The 21415-nt window shown below is 39.3% G+C and overlaps 1 protein-coding gene across 5 annotated transcripts in view; it reads right to left on the reverse strand.

Annotated features, from left to right (window-relative positions):
* ENOX2 (ecto-NOX disulfide-thiol exchanger 2) overlaps positions 1 to 21415 on the reverse strand; it is a 274222-nt gene that overhangs the window by 42996 nt on the left and 209811 nt on the right. For all 5 annotated transcript variants that reach the window (XM_043571659.1, XM_043571658.1, XM_043571657.1 and 2 more), the window contains 3 exons: positions 20905 to 21039; positions 7595 to 7750; positions 250 to 456 (listed from right to left, as the gene is read on the reverse strand). In XM_043571659.1, the coding sequence (XP_043427594.1) occupies positions 250 to 456; positions 7595 to 7750; positions 20905 to 21001 (460 nt within the window). In that variant the 5' untranslated portion in view covers positions 21002 to 21039. The remainder of the gene's footprint in view (positions 1 to 249; positions 457 to 7594; positions 7751 to 20904; positions 21040 to 21415) is intronic.

A 21415-nucleotide genomic window follows, 5' to 3' on the forward strand; every position in this document is an offset into this window, starting at 1 on the left:
AGATGGTACTGAGAAGTAAGACAGATCATCAAGGCCTTCAGATGTTACAAGTAAGGAGTTTTGGACAATGGATACAATTGAGAACTATCAAAGAACTTTAAAGGAAGAAGTTGGGAGAAAACATTCATTTTCCATCTCTGAAGGCAAGAGGGGATACCATTAAGCCCAAATTTTATCTGCCACAAATGCACTGATCTCCAATCTCTGCGTTGTGCCCAGTGGGCACACTGCTCATGACTAAACACCTACCAGAGAGATAGAGGGCTTTGTCCACCATGTACTCCTCAGCAAAGCGAATGTGACAAAAGTTCTTTTTGCTCTTCCGAATAGCAATGATCTCTCCACACTGTTCGAACACTTCCACGATGATTTGCTCAGTCCCATTTTCAGGCAGGCCACCCACAAATACTGTTTTGCATCCTGGTGGGCGTTCTCGAGTTGCAGGAGGTGGAAGATCTAAGCAGAATTGCAAAAGCATTTGAAATTAAAATGTTTGCTTGGGACAGACCTTTTTAGAAATCTAACATATCCCAGAGATAGCCCTACTGTCCCCAATCAGACTTTTGCCTAAGAGTTCCAGAAGCATGTGGCCTCTAAGGTGCTCATCTCTGCTCCACAGCACATGAAAATAATTTTCTTCAATGGTTTGGTGACCATGACATCCAAATGATAAAAACTCAGACCCATCTGCCTGTCCCATCCAGAGTTCTTTAATTCTGTTCTTGTGTTGTGACAACTCAGCTATGCCCAATTTTCAGTTGTTTTTGCTAGGAAGACAGTTAGTGGGGGGACATCCCACTCACTTTAAATTCTTACTTTCAGGAATTCTCAGAACCAAGGTTCCTGAGAAAAAGGTTGTTTAATTCAGTTGATAGTTACTAAATTCCCTCTGTTCATGGTTACTGAAATAATTGTTTCAGAATTAATTTGACAATGATGGGGTAAACATTTACAAAAATATTTATGAGTGTCAGAATGGTTTGCCTGACAAAGTCAGCTAGACTATAAACCATCCTTTTTAGGTTTTTTGCTTTTGATACCAGCAAGTCTTTCCTCAAATTCCTTGCTGGAGGGGTGAGGTCCAGAGTCAATTGTGCAGCATTTAGAGGGAAGTATGAAAGACAGCAGAGAAAGTAAGCTCATCTGGGAAATCATTAACTAAAGTGAGATAAATTTGGCTATAGAGAGTCATTAAAAACCTATGTAATGAGATGATTCTCCCTCTGCTAAAAAAAAATATGCTTTCTACTCACTCATCTTACACATAAAGCCTGTTGGATCTGCTAGATCCTTGTTGCTATTTATATGTATCCAAGCATTTTCCAAACAAAATTCTACAGTTCATAGCCCAACAAAACAAAGCATGATGGTCAAGGGTTTCTTTAGTGTTGGTTTTGTTATCTGCAAGGATTTATTTTGTGTAATCCATTCTTTCCATTCAGCTCTTCACAACAATTCTCCCAGCTCAAGATTTGGAGAGCTCAACTAGTGATTACTGCTCCCATGCAAAAATAAATGAGTCTCACTTGTAGATTAGGCCAAGGTCTTCACCTGACACTTATCCAAGTTGGCAAGCAGATGATTTGGGAGCTTCCTTGGGTATGCGCATCTCTAGCTTTCTCACTTTGCTACTGTCTCACTTTGCTACGTCTGTCTTATCAGTGTGGCTCAGAATAATCAGGTTCTCATGATGCTCTCTTCCCCTCTATTTAGTCAATAAAAGGGATAAAGGCATTCAGGGAACTTATAAAGTTTCTGTTAATAAAAAAAAAATTCTGTAATTTCAAAAACTCGCTGTATTGGTCTTTTGTTCCATAGGAGAAATTTAAAGGGAAAAGGAAGATAACCTAGTGAGCAGGAATCTGAAATGTCTTAGTCATGGGCACTGGAATAATGTGGTTTTTAGCCAAAAAAAAAAAGGGAAATGAGGTCCAGAATCTCTTAAGACTTCCGCTTCTGAGTTCTTAAGAAATGAAAGGATTCTAACATCACGGTTCCAGTGATTCTCAACTCCAACAGCACATTAGAATCAACTTGGGAGTCAACCAAACAAAAAATTCCTGTGTTCACTCCAAAGAATGATTTAATTAGTCTGGGGTATAGCCTGTGCATTATTTTTTTAAAGCTCCTCAGGCAACTCTAATAGTAGCTAGGATTGAAAACCACTGGCTTGGTCTAGACTTCTCATATTACAAAGAAAAACCTTAGCTGAGTGAGGTTGAGTGACTCATTCAAGGTCGCCAAATTGGATAGAAAGAGAAGGAATATGAACTTGGAGCAGGTAAACCTGGATTTAAACCTTAACTTAGTAACTGTATGACCTTTTGAAAATTACATATCCTCTGGGTACCTCATTCTTTCATCTTTAAAATTGGGATATTGTCCTCTACCTTACAAGGATTTTTGTAGGATAGTTGATAATCTACTGTCTATATTGCAAATGCTACAATGCCTAGCACTTGATAGGCTCCCAAATGGTCATTATTGTAGTGTTATTATTATATACTGTTATAGAACCCAGATTTTCTGATTACCAATCTGGGGCTTTCTAAAGCACTACTACAAGACTGGGGCAGAATGGCAGCTTAAGACCTGGACTTCTAAACTCCCAATTCCTTGTTTTAGCCAAATCTTCAGATAAGGCTTGGTTTGGGAAGGAATCACTCTTCTCAATAGAGGAATCTATAGCTGTGAAGACACATATGGTTTTGACCATGGAACACAATCTAGCCACTGACTATATAAGTAAAAAATTTTCAAGAGCACCCCTACAGTTAGAGCCATGTTTTCAAATCAAGGGCTTTAGACTAAAATCCTGTTACAGAATCCTTCTGAAGTTTACTATTTAAGGAATTTGATGGTAAAGAATCTTTTTGTGAAGTAAATGTTCACCTTTTTATATTATTTAAGTTTGCTTAGTTAGGTCTACCTTTTGGTCCACTGAGAGACTCTAAGGAATATCTGGTTACTGATGCAGTTACATATAACACAGAAAATACAAAGTCTCTTTCCTCTCACTACATTTGTAGGATTCAAAAATTCTGTGATGAAATCATCACTCTATTTAGATGCTGTGATTATTCTGTGGTAACTGCTAAGTAAGAAAGCATAAAAGCCACTAAGTAGTGTCCAGAATGCTGGGGATTTATTTGTTTTCCTTGGGTAAATGTAGAAAGTCTCTTTGATAGCATTCACTGAGATTTAGGTGTATGCCACCAAACAAGGCAATGGGCTGTACTATCTTCCTTAGTAGACAGTACTTATTCTTTAATTCACAGCTCAAAGCACTTTATTGTCTGGGCCTGATTTACTAATCCCACTGAAATACAGTGATCTGGGCACAGCAATGATAACTCCATAGGAGAGCAAATTCAAAGTCCACCTATTAATCAGGTAATGTGCTGAACTCTTGTAATACCCAATCACTACTGTGGACAGAGAAGAAAACTTCATGTAAAATGATTCAAGATAACTGAGAGTGTAAAAAAAAACTTTAATCTCTGGTAATGGAAAAGGAGGAACTTCTAGCAATTCTAATTACAACTAAGCACCTACTCTGGGGAGCTCTGTTGGGGCAATCAGCATTAAGATCAGAGTCACTGCTGATCTTTGAGAAATGAGGCAGGGGACAGCATGGAGAACCTATAAACCACTTGCATCTTGCTTTTCAAAGGAGCATCACAGATCACTCAACTGGTTTGCCAGAATTTACATACTGCAAAGTGTTTAAGTTGATTTTATTAGATGCCTAAGACTGAAGGCCCCCTCGATAATCAGCAGGGGTCAGATATATTTTAATGTAATTCCAACTGATTGGAAATAATCAGAAGACTAGTGAATTTTTATTAATTCTCAATTTACCCACTTTCTCTAACTTTCTTTATAGAATCCAGCCCTAGGAGACAAAATGAGGTTGGCCTGTTCTGATACAGTAAAATGAAAAAATCACTCTTTTTCTGGCTCCTGGGTGCTTTCCCATGTCCCTGTACACAGATAGCAGATGATATTCCACCATTTATTCCTCATTTACTATTAACTTGACAGTAGATTCCAAATGCAACCTCTTCATGTAGAAGCTCTATCAGCTAAAGTGGGAGGAAAACCAATAGTGTGGTGTCCTGAAAGCCAAGTAAAGAAAGTATACCAATGACTAAGGAGTAATCAACTGTGTTGCATATGGCTATTAGGTCAATTAGGAAGAGAACTGAGAAATAACTACTGGATTTAGGTCACTAGTGGTCTTTTTTCTTAAAGTTTATTTATTTTGAGAGAGACAGAGATAGCGTGAGTGGGGGAGGGACAGAGAGAGGATCCCAAGCAGGCTCTACGCTGTCAGTGCAGAGCACGATGTAGGCTCGATTTCACCAACTGTGAGATCATGACCTGAGCTGAAACTAAGAGTCGGACACTTAACTGACTGAGCCACCCAGGTGCCCTTGGTCACTAGAGTTCTTAAACAAGGGAAATTTTGATAGAGGAGTGGGGCAAGAGCACAAATGAAGATTTAAAAGAGAATTGGAAAAGAACTGGAAACAGCAAGTAAAGAAGACTTTTGCTGCTACTGGGTATACAGAAATGCAAACTCCTCTTTCTGTTTTACATTTTCAAATGTTGGAATTCCTCAGGGCACTTAGCTTGTTTGTCATCCTTTCTTGATTTATATAACCTCTCTAGTGGTCTTAGTCATTCTTACACCTTCAAATCACCTAATGTTTCAAGAAGGATGAAGGGATTACTAGTACTAAGAATAGCAGAGACATAAAGTAATTTAAGGGCTAAAAATTACCCATTGGGCCTAGCACCCAATATTTAGGTGGAAATGCATTAGAGCAATGAATGATTAACTGTTGTTTTAATTTCCATATCTTCCACGTGGAAATGTTCCAGGAGAAGGTAGGCTTGCAGTTGGGCTGGAGAGGAGTGTGATACTGGGAAGCAGCTGTACTTGACTAAAAGGATGGGTACGTGGCAAGTAGAAACAATGGATTGAAGACAGTCATATGAAGCATACCAGTGAATTTTGAAGTCAGGAGTTGGACTTGGCACTTGTAGGCAATGGGAACCTTGGGGCTTCTGGGTTCTGTATATGTGACAAGCACCTGGATGAAGTGTCAGGTGGGAGAGGGGGGAAGGAATTGATGGTAAAGATACTGTCTAATGAAGCAACAAGACAGAAGCAGATTGGATGGGTGCATAAAGAGACTGTGAGAGTCCCCAGATCACAGGTCCTTACTGTTGAGAGGCCACTGAGTGCAAGAGAATATACCAGAGACAGAAGCAGAATATACCGGAGGTAGGCATAAATACCGGGGTTTATAAACAAGGCCTTATTGGACAAGGTTGGTAGGCTCTGGAGAAGGTAAGTGACTTAGTCGTACCAAATCCCTGCTCTTCCCATCACACTTTCACAGTGTGGGGCTGTGAACAAAAACGGCACTTGCCATGCTTTCAGCACTGAACAGAGGGAGTCTTCTCCATTAGCCATTGTGTTTTCCCCACACAATTAACCTGAGCCCCCTTTTGACAAAATCTAAGTTCTAAACAGGAAACAGAACACCAGTTCACTTTAAGCTGTGTCAGGAGTGTTAGTTTTTAATTCAATTCCAAAGCCAGGTTCCTTCCCTGAAGCCACAACTTTATTGGTACTAATTTCTCTGTCAGTATTCTTAACACAGATGAAGAAAAAAAGTATTGAGCCATGAAGGTAAAATGCTTCCCTCTCGCTCTGGCTCTTCCAGCTCAGACTCAAGAAGGCATGACTGTACGTGGGAAAGATAAATGTATTTGAGGGATGTTTATCTGTTTCTTTTCCTAAAGACAATCAAAAGTTAGAGCCTCTTTAAGCTGTGTATGTCTACATTCCTTTAAAGACCACTCAATAATGTGGTCTATGTGTTATACACAATGTATCTGTTATTCTTTGGCAATTCAGAGACTGAATATCCTGTAAAGTCATCTCTTGTACCCAACTTAGACATTACAAGGTATGAGCCATCCTGTTACGTTAGACTTGACTGAGACAATGAAAGCCTAGGGCAAGCTGATTATGTGATAAATGAATGATTAAACCAGCAGGATTGTACCTTTACATAAACAGGAGGTTTTAACACTGGACATGCCTAAATTCGTGGCTTTTGAAGTGAAAAATGTAGAATTAGTGACGCATAGCTTTCCCTAATCCAAAAGCAACACACTGGATGAAAGGGAAAAAAGTCCATTGCCCATTTGTAGGGACAGTGGCACTAAGAGGAAGAGACAGGGTACAACAGTGCCATTCATTCACCTAGGCACTAAACACAAATCCAGGAATGGCCACTTGAGCTGGCAGATAAGGCCTACTAGGCCATCTTATTCTGCATTCCCTAATTCTCTTGTGACATACTAGCTCTTCTCCCAATTCAGTCCTCTGAGATGCAGCCTCCTAGATTTCTTATTGGCCTAGAAGGAAGTAGTACCCTGCTGACAATCAAGTTCAAAGACCTGAAGAAGGCACTGAGAACATTTCTCACTAGCAAAAAGAGATGAGATGATTTGGTCAATGAACCCTTACTGATTCTAAAGTCCTGTTAGCTATGAATAGACTATACTAAGAATTTGGGTCCCTGCCAGGGCCTGATTCCATGATTAACTAACTCCTGTGTAAGGTAGGAGATGAAATAGTTGTCTGAAGTCACATGTCAAAGTTCATGTTTATTGTGATAAGGCAAGTTCATTTGATCTATGGCCTGAACCCTTGAATGTGTCCCTTAACAGTTTTAATCTTAGCACTGTAGTGGCAGCTCCCTTAAGTAGGTCACCCAGCACCACTAGAACTGTGGAAAAAGCTTTAATGAGGCTTGGGTCATGTGTAGAAATAACGTCTGATCACTTAAAGTAAATAAAACCACAAATAGACCTAGAAAAATGTTTGAGTCAATTATTGCTGCTATATTTTAAGTGAAATATGGCCAACATATGTTTGCAGATATTTTTAAGAGTCTAAGGAGAAACCTATTCATTACTGCCAAGATAGATCCATAGATCATTTCCACATGAATTTCATTGACTAGATGGATGCAAGTGGTTCGACTCAGTCTCAGTATTCCTCTTTACCCTTGTAGCAAGTTAAACCTCACCCCACTGTCTATTGCAGCCCATCAGTTGAATAGCAGTAGTTTGAGTGATGTGTGAATAGCTAGTAGCAATGGAGGATTCTTAGCACCAAATATGTATTCTCATGTGCCTCGGGCAGGCTCAGACACACACTATTACTGCCATTATCAGCATGTAGGCCAGTTATGAAAAAGAGAGTCTGCAAATGACAGTGTTGAACAATTTGTGTCAGGTGTCTCTGTACGAACACACTTGAATTCCTTACCAGATGGCATTAGAAACACGTTTTATCATTTGTAATGCAACCAACACACAGAAATCTACTATTCTATGCATAAAATTCAACCTTGCCTAATAAGAGAAAATTTTCCCGTCTTCTGTTTTCTAGGTGAAGCTTCTGTATATACATCTATGAAGCCCTAGGGTATTTTTTTGAAAAAGAAGAAAGTGTTCCTAGACACCAAAACATTATGACTTGTGTGGAGAAAAAGCAGAATATTACTTGGATTTGGAGGGAAAAGTGTGCAGCTTTTACAGTGTATGATCTCTTTTACTACTGGCATATCTGGTGGAATTGGAGGAGGTACTATTCCCAAGCCAGGCATCATTGGAGTGATTGGTGGAATTCCAGTCATCATTCCAAGAGCAGGATCAAAGTCTAAAAAAGGAGAGGAAAGAGAGAACAATAAATGACACCAGGCAAGGCCAAGTGGAGGCAGAATGTTACCTTATACATTTCAAGCCAAGGGACTTTCTAAGACGAAGGCAAAATATTTAAGAAAACATGGTATTAGCATTAGGTCTTAAATATTATATTCTACTTGTGCATTTTCCTTTTGGGATAGGGATCTTTGTTTTTGCTTGACCAGTCTATTTGTCTCTATATATCATTTTTGACATCCAAGGCCTTTCATACTATGTGCCTTTTCTGTTGATCTTGCCTTTACTAGTTCTCAACACACATTCACTGCTCCATACAGACAAGGCTCCCTACTATCCCTTGTCTTTTTGCAGTATAGCATGGTATTAAGAACATACAATTTTGGGGATCAGGCAGACCTGGGACCTACTTCTATTGTTTGCTTAGCAGGGTGAATATTTTGAAACCCCATTTCATCATCTGCAAACACCTACCTTATAGGGAATTGTGACGAATAAGCAAAACGATGAATGCAATGTGCTTAGCATAATGTATAGCACAAAAATATTCAATGAATAACTATTCTCCTTGCTTTTGTTCATATTGTTCTCCCTTCTTGGAATCACTAGACCCTCTCCCAATTCTCCCCCTACTTAAGGCCAGCCTTAAGTCTCACCCTCCCTGAAGAACTTTTTCCAGATAATTCTGGTTCATTCTCAACTCTGTGTTGAAAAATTGTTCTACACTTGTTTCTACCGAATTTTATTTTCTTTTGCATCATCTTTTGTTTTATTCAGGGATGCTTCTAGGATGTGTAGGGGCCCTCAAACAAATACTTTTCTGTGGAGCTCATCTATATAAACAATTCAATTCACCCCAAATCAACATCAACACTATTTCGCTGGCGCAATCTCATGTGATACCATGAAAGAAATACCACACCAGGTAGCTGGAGTGATTTACTTGCCAGGCTACCTTCCTGGAACAGAGTCTGGGAGGACTCCATAGGCCTGAGTTCTGAAGCTTCTTGGAGAATATGGTTGACTCCACATGTAGAGTAGAGGATTAGAGAATGCCCCAAAGAGGAGAAATGATGACTGGGGTCCACACAGGTTCAGGCTGAGATTGGGACTCTTTGTTTAGACAACACTGCAGGCACTGGTCAGTCCCAGACAATGAAGAGGAATTTTAAAAATTGCAAGAAAGGTGCTCCTTGAGATTAGAACCTATATACGACCTGTTCTGGACTCAGAGCACCTACCCTGTTCACACTACCTACCTTAGCACTGGGTGGGGAGCATCAAGGCAGGCATTTCAAAGCAGGAGGTCCCCTGAGATGCAGGCTTAGGGCAAAGTTCCCACTTGCTTGGGTCTATGGGTGGTACTGATTTTGTTTAAATTTTGTCTCTATAACAAAATGCAAGTTCTCTGAGAGAAGGAAATCCATTATACTTCCTTATTCTCTACCTCTCAGCCCTGTCTTCTGCTACAGAATGCACAGCGGGCTGCAAGCAAAGAAAGTATTGCATAAGGAGTTGTGATAATGTAGGGGCTGTTGCAGTAGCAGTAGTGTACCTGAACCCCCAAAACTTCACTCTGCTCACCACAAAAACACGAGGGGGCAATCCTTATAAGCACATCCTCAAGGAGCTCAGAATTCCCTGGGTGGTTCTCCAAGATGTTGAAGGGGATGGATCTAAACAGTGGGAAGAATGTGTGGAACTTCAGGTACAATAGGTCCAGTAGGGGTGAGTCTCATGACTGGGCAGATAGGCAGGTGGTAGCACATGTGCACAGCCAGTCCACAAGAGCTAGAGCATTCGCCATCTTCCCACATGCCTGTCATGCTGAAATATCAAGACCCCGGATATGTTTGGGAAGAAAAAAATGTCTTCCAAGAAATTTCCAAGAAATTAGAGGAAAATTTATTTTTCTGAAAACAAATTTACTTTTAGCCTTCACGTGCAATCTCACCCAACATGCACTTTTACACATGCATGTGAGCACATGCACTCTCTCTCATGCACTCTCTCTCTCTCTCTCCCTGCCTTCCTCCTTGTGGCCCTCATATCTCTACTTTTCTCCACATAGTAGTGGAAGGCTTCTTAATATCTGTGTACCACCATTTTGTTTTTGATAAAAGTGGGGATAAATGATGACATTTAGCTCAAAGGATGAAAGGACAGAACAGATACGAAAACCCATGGCATGATAAGTGGTAGTCCTGATAGGTAAGTTTCCTTCCTTCCATTCAAAACATGCATACACACAACAATAAATTCACTGTTTTGGGCATTCATTCCCACATTCCACAAGCATTCGTGATAGGTTTTTATATGTCAGGCTCTATCAGGTGGGGTCAGGGGGTCCAGGTCTTCCTTTCCATCTTGGAGGACTTAGGCCCCTGATGCCCTATGTTCCCACACTGAAGAATAGGAGCACTGTGGTTAAAAATACCATTTACGTCTTTGGAAAATTTGATTTCTTGTGTTTATTATTTTGGAAAAATTGTTAACATTATCTCACCCATTTACAAACTGTTAATTTTCCGTAGGAAAAGATCAGATTAGATTGTGTGCCAACTAAACAATTCCATCTATTTTTCCTCTCCAACTGAAATGTTTGTCTCCCTTTTATTGTTCTGCCTGCCTCCTCATTGTTATTCATACAGCTCTGTCACTCACAACTCTGCCTTACCACAGATTACAGAAACATCAGTTCATTAAGCAAGTCCTGCCACTTCGGCTGAGAAAGAAATGCCCGTCTCCATGTACTGTCTACTAACAAATGGAGACAAACAAAAAACAAATACACAAGATAAATATAACTCCTGACTGAGGTACTCACCACTCTGTTTGGTATGATTACATTAATATTTTATGAAATTCATTTAAAAGCAGATGTATTCATGACATATGGCTAAAGCAAAGAGTAGATAAACTCCCTTTCTTTCTTGCGTTCAATATGACAAGAGCTCCATAGGCTACACTGCCTAGCAGGGCTTGCTAGAGGGCAGGTTGCACATGACATTTCAAAGGCTCCTAACACATTGATTATTTCTTTTGTTTATCTTCAACCATTAAGCACCCAAGTCGATGTAAATTTCTGATGCCAACCAAGAAAATAACCATTTGAAGTCATGGGACTTATACAAGTATTGCAGAACCTGGAATATCAAAGAAGTCCAACAATTTAAAACACATTGGGAATAGGACACCAGAGAAATTATCTCCCTCTTTGAGCCTTCAAGCCTGGCTTGAGGAGTACACCTATAATTACATAGTATTAATATTTATGTTAGGAATTCAAACTTCTGAAGGAGATCTGAAATCATTTTATACAAGGGCTATGGAAAAGGCCAACGTATTCCTCCAAAGTCCTTCCTATAATAAATGCCCTGTTCTGTTTTGCTTTTATATCTCTTCTTCCAGTACCTTTTCCCTGCAGCCTTTCTGACTTGGTATTGCCATGCCTGGAAGTGTCATAAATGTTGGTTTGCATTCGTCTTATGATTCATGAACTTCCCAAAGTCCCAGCTTAACTGGAAATGCCACAAGTGCTGTGTGTCAGTTGGGCCAGCTTGCTCCTCTGAGTTGCAACTCTACTATGTGATTTCAAGTAATATTTCAGTGTGGCCTTAAGCTTTCCTGCCCCCTAGCAGCTTGTGTTAATTCTACCTAGAGTAGTTACCTGGCAGTACAATTATCTTCCATTCTCTTTATACATTTGAGCCAGGGGGTTACATTGCAGGCACATACCATTGCTGCGCTGCCATCCAGTCATCCATATGTCCATCCATTCAATAGTCTGATGCCAGTCCCTGTGCCAGGAGTTGGGATTTAAGGAACGAGTAAGACAAAATTCTCGGCCTCATAGTCTAGTTTGGAAACATCCATGCAGTTACACTTATGTATCACCAATTATTATAAACAGCCAAATTGTTTACTGGATGCTTACAATGTGCTAGGCACTGTGTTAAGCATTTTATATAATCACATTCCAAGAAGACTGTGACCTAGCTACTATTATTATCCTTCATTTTATAAAGAAATTAGGCCTCAGAGTGTTGAGTTACTTGCCCAAGATTATACAGCCAGTAAGAAGCAGAACTAGGATTCAAATCCAGGTTGGTCTAACTATTAATACTCTTAACCACTACACTGCCTCTCAATGCAGTGTGACAATTGTTTTAATGAATTAACTTAATTATAGGTATAAGGTGAAACTGCTATGATGAAAAACATGGCAAATGAACAACTAAGTACTTCCATACAGTTATTTTTTCCCAGTGTGACAGATTAAAGGGGGATACAAATTCTTTGACACCCCTCTCACCAAGAGGTAAAATCTATGTCCCCCACCCCCATTTGAATCTGGATGGGTTCCACACTTCTTTGACATAAGAGAAGTTGTGCCTGTTTTCAGGCTCAGGCCTTGAGAGAGACACCATTCCCACCTCTTGTTTCTGGGATTGCATGCTATGGGACCTTCAAGACACCATGTAACGTGTAGGACTACTGTGGTAGAGAGACATGTGGAGAGGGCCTTAGAGTAAATGGAAGGAGAGAGATCCAGCTGAGCCCAGTGGTTTAAGCTGTCCCTGCCAAAATGCCATGCATATGAATAAAGTTGTCTTGGAATCTCCAGACTAGACTACCACAGCTGAGGCATCCCAGTTGATACCATATGGCATAGAAGAATTGCTCATAAGAGTCCTGCCCAAATTCTTCACCCAGAAAATCTTAAAATAGAATAAAATGATTGCTTTTTAAGCTACTAAGTTATAAAGTAGTTTGTCATACAGCAATAGACAGAATATGCAGCATGCCTAGGGACTGGGGTGTGATTAGTTAGTTAATAGAGTTGGCTATTTCCAAAGAATGGGAATAGAAAGTACACTAAGTACCCAAACTAGACTGACCATGATTTCTTCTCAGATTATTGAAATGGTGCTGTGGGATCCTGCAAGGTCCCAGAGCCACCATCTTGAGCACTTGTGGTCATTGCACTGCACGGCCCATTGAAACAATGCCAGGTGACTGATACTCTACTAGATGGACTAAGACTACAGATGTCTACAAAGCACTAGAAACCTTAGAGGTTGCCCATTTTTGATGCCTCACAAAGTTGCCACACTCACCAATTTTATGGTTCAATTCTTGATATTTTCTGGCAGGATGGATCACACTGGTTTTCTTCTGATAAAATGCAAACTCCACTTTTGTAGCGGGGGAGAGGGATGGTGTCCATAATACTATTAACCATTAATTGAGTGTGTATGGATTTTCAGGTTTTATACATATCATCTCATTTAATTTTCACAATCCTAAGGAATGGACAATATACTACTCCCTATTTTACAGATGAGGAAATTGAAGCTCACAGAATTAACACTGTATGTATGACCATACAGTAGGTGGCTTTTACTAACCACATTCTCAATCATTCATCTATATTGCTTCCCACAAAGTCCATGGATCCACTGGAAAAAAGAGATACTCCCTGTCAGATTAAGCTCTATCTCTACCTATCCAACCTGTAGCAGGCCTTCAAATGTTTCTCTCCAAAAGGCTACCATCTGGTTGCTTATCTCTACACTTAGAACTTCCTGTTCAGGTGTTTGATACACATATTGCCACACTAATAGTTAATTTAGAGGCCTCTTTAAAATCCATTGTCTCAACTTTGACTCACAGATGAAGTTAAAATTGTGGCAGTGTATGAACTGGAAGTGGGCAAAGGTAGGAGGTGACACATTTACTGTTGGTCTTGCCTTTTTAGTACTGGACCTGGTTCTGGCTAGCTGGAAGCCCCTTCATGTCGTCAGAAAGGCTCTGCCTGCACTTAGTGACTTCTTGCCATCCAAGAGCCCCTCCAGGCCCATAAAGGCATTTCCACTTTGTTAGGTGTTCCAGAGACTCTTTGAGCACCAGGAGGTAGTTGGCACTCACAATAAAACCACTGAAATGCAACCATAAATTAGTCTAAAATAAGTGTTCCAAATGAGATCTAAATATAATTAAGGTATTTTACAGAAAATTGATTCCAATTCAGGTATACATTTCTGGGACATTATTGCTATTTGTTTAGAGTTCCTATAAAATTCATTGGAAAATAAGAATTTTGCCTGGGTATTATGAAATTTTAACCCACTACAGTTCTGACTGCCTCTTCGCCATGCAAATCCTCACAAAGACTTTTCAAGCAGTCAATCTTAAGAGAGAACATATATTTCTAAGGACAGCCTGGCTACACTGACAGATGATCCTGCAGTTATCAGTAGCCCTCTTGGAAATAGAGCACTAGTTTCCAAATTTTTGCATAATGACTCTCAAATTCTACTAACATCTGCCTGCTTCTCCAAAACATCATCTAAACCCTTACTTCAGGCCATCTGGAAAATTGAGGCAGGGCTTGGTTTGTGTACAATGGCAAATAAGGTAGCAAACTAAGCTTGGGTGGATTATATGGCATAATTAGAGTTCACAAAGACTCTCCCCAGTAAATTTCAACTTTGATTTCAAATTTATACAAATGAAGCTTTATTTCTTTAGTATAAATTTTTGCAAATATCTACCTTTCTAGCCCAGCTTCCCCCTATTCCTTCCCATTTACTTATACTGTGTTCTTCCTTTGTTAGAACAGTTGACAGATTAAGGATCATGACCTTGACTCTCATCATGGGAGGCTGTGATGAGGGGCATTACTGAGGACATTTCACTCTACACCTGTGGTTCCAAGATTTCTAGAGTTTAGAGAGGAATAAAAATAATTACATATGTACGTATATTATCTTCCTCTTAATTTGCCAAAACAAGACGTGGGAAAAAATAACAGAAACTAGCCAATATACCATGCACACAGTTCATAAAAGACAGAATATTTTAAACCAAACAATGTAGAAAGTCTATAATCTCAGAATAAAGAACAGTCATTTCAACTAAGCAAATTTAGTTTTATATAAAAATCACTATATTTTTAGTTTTTATATTTTGCAGCAAATTAGGGAAAATAATATTGACTAGTCCTGAGCTACACAGCTGTGCTTGGGCTTCAGAAATTACTCAACTACCTCACTTAGTGTACATCCCTATAAGAAGCTCCCTATGAAAAAATTCTTTCAGAGCTAAAATGTCAAATACACACACAAAATTGTGAAGGGCCATGAAAAGTTTGACTTCTCTGAGGTTTGGTATATTTTTTCTTCATGGAAAATGCAAATTACATAACTGATCATGTTTCCCTTTTTGTTTTGGCTACGGGTACAGCTCAACTTTAGAAATTGGGTAGGATCCTATGACCTACACATCTGAATTCTAATTAACCTCCCTACCTGATCTTCACTTCAAAATGTATATTTATTTTGAGAAACAGGGAGAGAGGGAGAGAGGAAGAGAGAGAGAGGGAGTGGAAGAGGAGCAGAGAGAGAGGAGAGAGAGAATCCTATGTAGGCTCTGTGCTGACAGCACAGAGCCCAACTAGAGATCATGACCTGAGTTGAGGTCAAGAGTCAGAGGCTTACCTGACTGAACCACCCAGGTGCCCCCTGGTCTTCACCTTTGACCTTCATTTATATTTTCCTAGAAGCTGGTTTATTTTGCTTGTAATTTTTCTCTTTTATTATAACCTTTCTCATATGCTGCCTCACACTTTGTGGAATGGGATGATATAATTCTACTCAATATTTAACCATTGTCCCCATGCCGTATACTCTAGTATACATTCCAGTAATTGATGCATCATTTCCTCTTCCTGGATCATTCTTAGCCCTTTTTTTCACCTGATACATTCTCATATATCTCTGCATACTGAGCTCAAATATTACCACTTCTGTGAACCTTCCCAGACCACTACCATCTACCTAGCACTCCCTCTCATCCACCCTAGCTAAAATAGTACTTTTCTATATGTTTCTACTGAGACATATACTACATTGTAGTGTAGTGATATTGACTTTGCCTCTGCTAGTGGACTCTGACCTTGAAGGCAAGGATTGAACCATACCCATTTTGGATACCCCATGACCCTAACCCTAGCTCAATATGTTTTTAATGAATGGATGGATGAATAAAAGCACAAATGAACAAAATGGGTAGGAAGCCTCTGATATGTTATCATTCAAGAGGCATCTCATATGTGAGATGTATTAAGGAGAAAATATGGAGGTTCTCAAAGTACTGAACCCAGTAAGAGGGCAAGAATCTTGTCTTTTTTCTTCATTGCTTTATCCCCAGGGTTTCTCACGGTACTCTGTGTACAGCAGGCCTCAGTAAATATTTCTTGTATGAATGAATGAACAAATGATCTCATTTGGCCACTCTTTGTAATAGTTTCCATGGGGAGTTTTGAGAGTACCATCACTGGATAGGCTTCAAGCTTCTTTTATGGAGGCATTAATTCTATTTGGTATCGTGTTTTACATATCATTGGTTTTCAGTAAAGTGTCCACCATGCTGATGAACAGTGCTCTCTTTTCCCAGGATTTCAAACTTATCTGCCACTGAAGCCATATTCTATTTGTGGGAGATATTAAAAATAATAGAAACACGTCTGTCTCTCCTTGAGGAGCTTGTAGAGCAGTGGCCTATCATGTGTCACACATCCTCATTCTTTCTGCTCCCATCAGAATTGGCCCCCTGGGTCCAGTGAGAACTGCCTTCTTAAAAATGACAAAATAAAGTCCATAAGTCCCTATTTTCCAACATCTCCTATTATGGAGGTAGTATAGTCAATAAAGTGGAGACACCATAATGAGAGACTCTTCTCCTTTGGGACTTCACAGGGTCTATATTTGGATGCTAAGAATATTTTAATTGAGGGGAAAATAAAGTAAAATAAAGGAGCTATTCAATGAGTACTCCTTAATTGATCCATCTTTGGATTCATCTGGTATCATGGGTAGAACAATGCTCCTTAAACAGAAGGTCTGACACTTCGTGGTCCCTCTCTTTGAAAACTAACATTAGTCGTATTTGACCAGCTTGGAAAAGCAAATACTCTAGCAGGAAAGACAGCTGCCAGACAGAGGAGACCTCCTAATTTGCCATCATTGTGGATTAACTTTATTGAATAGCAGCTGTACAAAACACCATGTTAGATGAAAGGGAGCTCCAAACCAAACCCCAGAGATGGCCTCTCTGCTCCCCACTCAATGAATATAATGACACTACCCTGATGACAAGTATGTGTCAAGAGACTCAGCTTCCATGACAGTATGGATTTGAGTTCTCTAGGGGAAATCAAGGCAGCTTATGTATCATTTGTTTTTCATCAATGCCAAAAGCCTTTTCTATTGTCACAGACCAGATGAGACTGGACAAAAAAAAATTCAGTAGGAACAGTTCAGACTGGACAAAAAGCTCAGTAGGAAACCTCATAAGGGGCAGAAAAGTAGCTGAATTACTGAGCCATCAGTGAGTGATCTCAGGGAACAGTTCCATGTGGCTCATTGGCTGCCATTTACATTTCAAGGAATCTTGAGGCAGGGAGGATACAGAATTGGGGGATGTTTTAGCCCATTCAGTTAAAATGTTACATAATAAAAATAACAGGCATTCTGTTCCCAAAATCTAGGCAAGAAGAAGGGTAGGCAGCATTGGATTGTGGTGTCAACCTCCCATTTCTGTGGATACACCATGAGATTTACAAGGAGCAGTCATCAGCACTAGCAGGTACTGTTCCCTTCACCTGCTATTGTCCAGCACTTCTCCCAGGGAAAATTTTGCTTCTGCATTCATTACCCTTCACTGTTGCTAAGAATACAAATGAGCCATAATTCAACTTTTTGTGAGCATATGTCAGATGTGAACTCAAAACAGTAATAAGAGTTAAGTTCATTGATAGACTACTGTGAAGCAGGAATCATTCTAAGACTTTAATGTATTAACTCATTAATCTTCACAACAACCCCATGTCATAGATGCTATTATTATCTGTGTTTTACAGATGAAGAAACTGAGGCCTAGAGAGGTTAAGTAACTTGCCAATGTTTACATAGCTACTTAATGGTAGAGCAGGGATTTATTTGAACCTAGGCAGTCGGGATCCTGAACCTGTGTTCTAACCTCAATGGTTAAACTGCCTTCCTAAAATAATACAGAGAGGGGAAAAATTAGTTGACACGAAACTCAAGTAATTTTACACATAGCTTCGTATGTCTCAGCCCAACACTATTGCTCAAGGTACTTTTAAGACAAAAAGAGCACTACTAAACTAAATATCAGTATTTCTAAGATCTGGTTTCCAAAGTCAAGTAACTTTCCCTAAAGCATAGCTAAAAAATTACTGAAACACGAAGTTGAAGGGGACCCTGAGAATCTATTTCTTCATAGTGCTTAAGAAAATAAGATGCAGGCAAAGAGGGCTAGAAGTAGAAATGAAAATCACTCGTAAGGTTTCAAATGTCTGGCTGGAGGTGGATGTGAGGAACACTCATTAGAGCTGATGGTGGCAGCATTGAACTCAAATACTTTCAATTTAAGTGGTAGCTTAGCAGCCATTTGAAGGAAGGATGTTAGTATTTCCTTTATCTTAAAGAGCATATAGCACTACTAATAGTAATAATAATGATGGCAGTTAACTTTTACTGAGTGCTTATTACATGCCAAACATTGGGCTAAGCATATTATTTAATCTTCACAGCAATCCTATGAGGTAGATACTAGAGTTATCCTCATTTTACAGATGAGGGAACTGAGGTACAGATAGGTCAAGTAACTTGTGTGAGGTCACATAGCTAGCAAGTAGCAGAGCAATGATCTAAACCCAAACAGTCTGTCTTTGAGGTCTATGTTGTTACATAGTAAACAAGATACTCTCTCCAGGAATATCCCTTTGAGCTCCTGTGAAGAAAACCTACCCAAATTTTTAGGCCTGTTATTGACCCCAGCAATAAGGGGCCTATAGTGATGCCTTGGATGATTTTTTTACTCTCATTGCTAAGCCTTTCTTGCTCCACATTGCAGATGGGTGACTAAATGCTGAAGATTACCATGTGAACATAGATTTATGTTTAGACATTGTAATTTACAAATAATCCAATATAACTAACATATTGCATCAGTGCAGATCTGGCCTCAAGATTTTTCCCTGAGACATATACCCATACAGATCAGATTTCCATGAACTGGCAATGTTTAAGGCAAATCAGATTGTTTAGCTTCTCTAGACTGTAAGAGATTGTGACTCAGGACCACTCCAAATGGAGCTATAAAATAATACATAATATTTTAGTTTAAATGCTATTACAATGAAATAATGAGGAATAACTAAATTTAAAAGACCCATTACATCCTTTAGAAATATGTATAAAAAGTATATTAATAATGATTTTAAAAATATTTTAATAGCTAACACGTTTGAGCAGTATGTGCCAGGCACTGTGCTAAGGCAGGCATTGTGCATTTGTGACAATTTAATTGTCACAAAAATCCTAAGGGGTTAAGTATTATTAGTCTGATTTTATGAATGAGGAAACAGAGTTTCATAGAAGATATTTAACTACTCAAAATAAAGTAGTGAAAGAAACAGGTTTGGAAGTCAGGCAGATTGACTCCAGAGTCTGAATGTTTAACCATGATGCAATAGTGGCTCCTGTCATAACACCTGCTGATTCCAGATTGGCCCCACTAGTCATTCAAAACCCAAGGAGATCTATGGTCCAATCATTCACACTAAAAGGATCCCTGGTTGCTCATTTCAATCATGGTTGGTCTCATGGAGTAGGATGCAGTCTAGTCAACTATAGTCCAAGGCATAAATTATAGTTTGGTGGGACAGTTCATTGCCTCTGCCACATACATAATCCAAGCGCCTTCATTCTCCACCCATTTCTCATTTACATATTTTCCTTTATATTTGGCTGCTTTTAAGCTTGTTTCCTAGTTTTCGATGTAATCACATTTCTTAATTATTAAGATTATAAAGTATTGTTGCCTACACTTGCATGCCCCCATTATACCTTATAAGGATTCAAAATCTGAATTGGAACTGTGAAATTATTTGGGGGGGAGGGGTGGAGGTCACTAACTATATAGACAAATGGCACAACAAAGTGGCATTACTCTAGATCCGTTTCTCTACTGTGTTTGTGAATAGCCTGGGGATCATGTTAAAATGCAGCTTCTGATTCAGTAGCTCTGGGCTAGTGCCTAAGATTTGGCAATTCTTAATAGCTCCCAGGTTATGCAGATTATACTTTGAATAGCAAGGTACTCGATGGGCCTGGTCCTGCCATTCTTTTAAAAGCAGGATCACGGGGCGCCTGGGTGGCGCAGTCGGTTAAGCGTCCGGCTTCAGCCAGGTCACGATCTCGCGGTCCGTGAGTTCGAGCCCCATGTCGGGCTCTGGGCTGATGGCTCAGAGCCTGGAGCCTGTTTCCGATTCTGTGTCTCCCTCTCTCTCTGCCCCTCCCCCGTTCATGCTCTGTCTCTCTCTGTCCCAAAAATAAATAAACGTTGAAAAAAAAAATAAAATAAAAGCAGGATCACAATTAGATGAACCTGGGAAGATTAATATTTAGGCTATTTTAAAAGCACTCCAGGCTTCCATAGATGGCAATTCCCTAATGTCTTCACAAATCCATTTTAACGGTTAATAGTTCTGACAGTATAGAAGCTTTTTTTGTGTTTAAACCAAACCCTTCAGAGGCTGTGGCATTTTTCTTCTGATTTTATCTTTAGTGGAGCTGGAGTAAGTACAACATGCCCATTCTCTTACTGGTTACTTTGTTTAAAAAAATATGAACAGTTATTCAATGTGAACCACTGTGGAATGTTCCCTACCATCTCTTCTTCCCCAGTTTAGGAATCTAAGATTTTTGAGGTGTCTAAGTCAATTCTCATTTCCACTCCATGTTTATTTGTCTCCTCTAAATCTATAAAATTAGATAAACTTTATAATTCCTTGCCAAATTCTGTTGCCTTTTATTTCGACAACCTATTTAAATATTAATGCCCATATCCTGTATCAGCTATATCCCTAGTCCATAGTGCAATAAGGAGTATACTAGTAACTACTGGCCACCCTGCTTATAAAGCTCATATTACAAAAATGCACACTCTAGGCAGAATCTGGTAAATGTCAACTTCAAAATAAGTTGTGTCATACTGTTATATTTATTACCACATGGTCAATAAAAAGAAACACTTGTGACGTGATTAAAAATAGCATACCAGGCAAAATTGGTTGTCCAGCGATTCCCAGTGGTGCCATTCCAAGATTATTCATTGCTGTGGCCCATGCAGTTGGATCAGACATAGGTAGCGTCATTGCAGTGGAATCCACATTCAGAGTTCTACTACTATCAGCTAAAAAAAAAAAATGACAAGCAAAATAATTTGTTGTATTAAGGTTTCAGTATGTAGTTTGCTTAACATAAACTGGCAAACACTTTACAGAAACAGACTGATGTACAAGTGGTAGATAGAGCCTTAATTCCAGCTCTTTACAAGGGTTAAAACAATACAGCATGAACTGAAAGGAAGTCACAGAATTTGAAAGAAGTTTACCAGATGGTATTTTAGTGTGTTTCTTTCTTTCTCTTTCTACTCCCTCTGTTCCTTCCTTTTCTCTTGTTTTTTTTTTTTTAATGAAGCCTTTATTTTTTAGAGTAGTTTTACGTTCACAGCAAAATTACAGAGAAGGTACAGAGATTTCATTTATACCCTCTACCCGCACACATGG

The sequence above is a fragment of the Prionailurus bengalensis genome, chromosome X (assembly GCF_016509475.1).
Source record: "Prionailurus bengalensis isolate Pbe53 chromosome X, Fcat_Pben_1.1_paternal_pri, whole genome shotgun sequence".
Classification (NCBI taxonomy): domain Eukaryota; kingdom Metazoa; phylum Chordata; class Mammalia; order Carnivora; family Felidae; genus Prionailurus; species Prionailurus bengalensis.